The sequence below is a fragment of the Etheostoma spectabile genome, chromosome 6 (genome assembly GCF_008692095.1).
Source record: "Etheostoma spectabile isolate EspeVRDwgs_2016 chromosome 6, UIUC_Espe_1.0, whole genome shotgun sequence".
In the NCBI taxonomy this organism is placed as follows: Eukaryota; Metazoa; Chordata; class Actinopteri; order Perciformes; family Percidae; genus Etheostoma; species Etheostoma spectabile.
In genome coordinates this window covers 12,422,454-12,425,873 of record NC_045738.1, presented here as the reverse complement: position 1 = coordinate 12,425,873, position 3,420 = coordinate 12,422,454, and the positions used below count along the sequence as shown (strand labels likewise).

The following is a 3,420-nucleotide window of genomic DNA, read 5'->3' as shown; positions in this document are numbered from 1 at the left end:
ACCAAGTACTGCGCAGCTAATTAATCTAACGCTTTTTTTTCCCGCCCAACCCCCTCCACAGTGGATTTTTAGTCGAAATTTACGGACTTCAGTCAACCAAGATTTTCTTTGGTTAATTACAACCCTAGTTTTTTGGTATCAAATCATTATTAAACATAATAAACAAAAAATAAATTGGTCTAATTCTGGTTAAGACACGCAGTACTTACAATATTTGATATGAGCCTGCATGTTCTTCCAGATTTTGAAGCTTAAAGCACCAACATGCTTGCCCATGTTCAAAAGAGAGTCATTAGGGAGTCGAGGTTCTTCACGAGTCCACTGGGCTCTAAAGCAAAGACGGCAATATGTGAAAGTTAGCAAGAGACATTTCTAAACCCACAAAACACAACATAAGCCTGGATAAAGCAGATCTTCAGAGTTGAAAGACATGCATGTGTAATTTACAAAAATGCTAATATATGGTGAAATGTACTTCCCAGTTTACTGCAGAGATACAATATTTGCAATGGCAGTGAGTTTTGCAGTTACTTACTCTCTTTTTAACTTCTGGAAATTCTAAAACATAAAAGAGTAATTGGGATTAGATTTTTTTTTCATATCAGACAAACATGACAAAGTACACAAGTCTGGGTAAAACTTTATTTGAAGGGGTGCTCATAAGACTGACATGACACTGTCAATATTAGGACATGACATCTGTCATGAACATGGCATAATAGGAGTTATTTTGAGTGTTCATGAGTGTTGTCATTAAGTGTCATTCGGTAAGACACTTTTTATGCAAAGTTAGCATTGTCCGAGATGTCTTTGTCATGACAACTTGACATTAACAAAGACAACAATCTCTGTGTTATGACAACTTGACATTAAACTAGACCATACAACCGGTCATAAATATGTCATGACAGGCCCAATTATCTTTTTATTAACTATTCAGCTTTATGTGTTAACATTACATTAAACTGTCATTAAGAGGTCCTGTCATGAAGTTTGCTAAATTTAGTGATTTTTCTGAACCCCTTGGCAGCTTTTTGCTTCCTCCTTCACTTTGTAGAATTTCTTCAGACGTAAACTGCTGTAAGCTAGTTTAAGCAACAAGAAACTGTTAAAAATTCATTTAATCACCTCGGTACTGCATTCACTGTTGTTAAATTTGTCTTATAACTTTTAAGATATCTTGATTACAAGTCCAAATTGTCCACTTTACATGAGATTATGGATATTAGTCATGACACTGTCATATAAGCATTCGATGATGAAATCAAACTTAAAGACAGGTTCAAATTGTTTCACTATACTTCCAAGGAATAACATTCATGTCACAATTATAATGCTCTCATGACAACGTAAAAAAACAACCTCTTAATGACATTTTAATGTAATATTGACACATAAAACATAAATAGTTTCTTAAAGTTTGATAATTGGGCCTGTCATGACATATTCATGGCAGGTTATGTTGTCTAGTTCAATGTCAAGATGTCATTACAAAGGCATCGACAGGTTGTACCGTCTTGCTTAATGTCAAGTTGTCATAACAGTGATTTTCATGACAAAGACATCTCGGACAATTCTAACTTTGCATTAAAAGTGTCATAACTGGGTGCCTGGTTAGCTCACCTGGTAGAGCAGGCATCCATTTATATTACTCCTCAGCGCAGTGGCCGCAGGTTTGACTCTGACCTGCGGCCCTTTGCTGCATGTTTTTCCCCTACTCTCTTCCCTTTCAAGTCTAAACTTTCCTATACAAATAAAGAAAAGACCTAAACAAAAAGACCAAAAGAATAATCTTTAAAAAAAATAAGTGTCATAATTTAACTAACGACACTTAATCTTGAGTCATGAACACTCAAAATCACTCTTTTGTGATCAAGACAGATGTCATGTCATAATGATAATGTCATGTCAGTCTTATGAACCCCCCTTTAAATAAAGTGTTAGCCAAGTCTCTTATGACTGTGAGGACAAGCTGCCTTCTCTTACCCGCAGGAGGGGTAGATCCTCGTTGCCCATCTCTTTCTTCAGTGTATCAGTGAGCTTGTTCAAAGTGTCAATGTCATTGTTTGTGTTGTCCATCAGCTTCTGTATGGAAGCAATCTTATGCTCCTCCTCGGTAGCCAGGGCTTTTAGACGCAGAGCTTCCTCTGTGATAAGAGCATTGTGGAGCCTCTCAAACTCCTCCTTGATCTGCTTCTCTGCCTGCCCAGCTTGATACTGAGAAGAGAGTGTCAATTTAGAGTATGTACACAAACATGAATTAAGACATGTGCAGTCCGTTGTGTGTTATATGTCTTGTATTATCTCTGCTGAACAAGGGGGTGTGAATCTGGGGTATCTTGTTCAAGGACTGAAGATGTCTATAGACAAAGAACCAGTTTTGCGGCTTGTATAATAATTATAAACTATTTGTTAGATTATACACAGATAAATGTAATATGAACACTGAGACGTGTCAGTGACTTTACCTTGATGTACTCCATTGCGTTGCTGAGTTTACATGTCACTTTCTTGTATGACTCCACTTTCTTTTCAAAAATCTGGACTTTGAAGCTCAGCTCCTTCTGTAGGGTGAAAAAAATCAGGGAATGGGGTAACCAAAAAAAAAAGAGCGTAATTAAAAGATGTTTTAGACTAGTAGTGACTAGTGTTGTCTGTATTCCCAAAACCTGTGTCCACACACGCACATGGTATCCTCATTGACTTTCGTTGTCAAATTATTGTGGTAGGGAAAAAGGTTACCAGAAAAGGTGGCTCTAGATTATATTTATTATTGGGGCCATATAGTTATGGGAATGTGGCTGGCATTTATAGAGAAAAGGCTAGACAGATGTAAAGGGTAAAGGAAACATAGATGTACAGAGATTGGGTTTAACATCTTTTCCACATACAATCCCTGTGTGGACTTGAAGAAAGCACAAGTGTAATAACGTTAACAATGGCTCTGTTTGACCTGGTACTGGGCATTTTGACCTATTTACATGGCTTCCTGGGACACATCAATGGAACTGAGCCCTATTATTAAATCCACTTGTGCTTTTCCTGCTGTGACAAAAAGGCCTTTGGAAGTATATTCGCTTTATGGTTAAAACTATTCCTCTAATACACCTATAGTAACTGTTTTGTAATTATATAGTTATTGTAATCAAACCCAGGATATCTGGAGACCCAGGTCAGGAGCAGAGCTACTGAAAATCAGTTGACCTGCATTGACCAAGGATGAATGTTTTTGGCATTCACAGAAGTTTTGCATTGTTATGTTTTGGATTGTTATTATGCATTCATATTCTCAACATAAATGGCAGGATTAGATTTGGTAGAAGAGGGTGAAATTTGCCTCCCTCAGCAAGGCGCTTCAGACTGCCACTAGCCACGTTATTAGCCAAGTTAAATTATGAAATACATAGTCAATCGTACCGA

At 37.2% G+C, this 3,420-nt stretch overlaps 1 protein-coding gene across 1 annotated transcript in view; it reads right to left on the bottom strand.

Moving 5' to 3' along the window:
* Positions 1-3,420, bottom strand: part of trim35-28 (tripartite motif containing 35-28) — a 7,580-nt gene that overhangs the window by 3,196 nt on the left and 964 nt on the right. Inside the window, exons 2-5 of the mRNA XM_032518732.1 lie at positions 2,469-2,564; positions 1,987-2,217; positions 536-558; positions 210-328 (exon numbers count right to left, since the gene is read on the bottom strand). Of these exons, the coding sequence (XP_032374623.1) occupies positions 210-328; positions 536-558; positions 1,987-2,217; positions 2,469-2,564 (469 nt within the window). The remainder of the gene's footprint in view (positions 1-209; positions 329-535; positions 559-1,986; positions 2,218-2,468; positions 2,565-3,420) is intronic.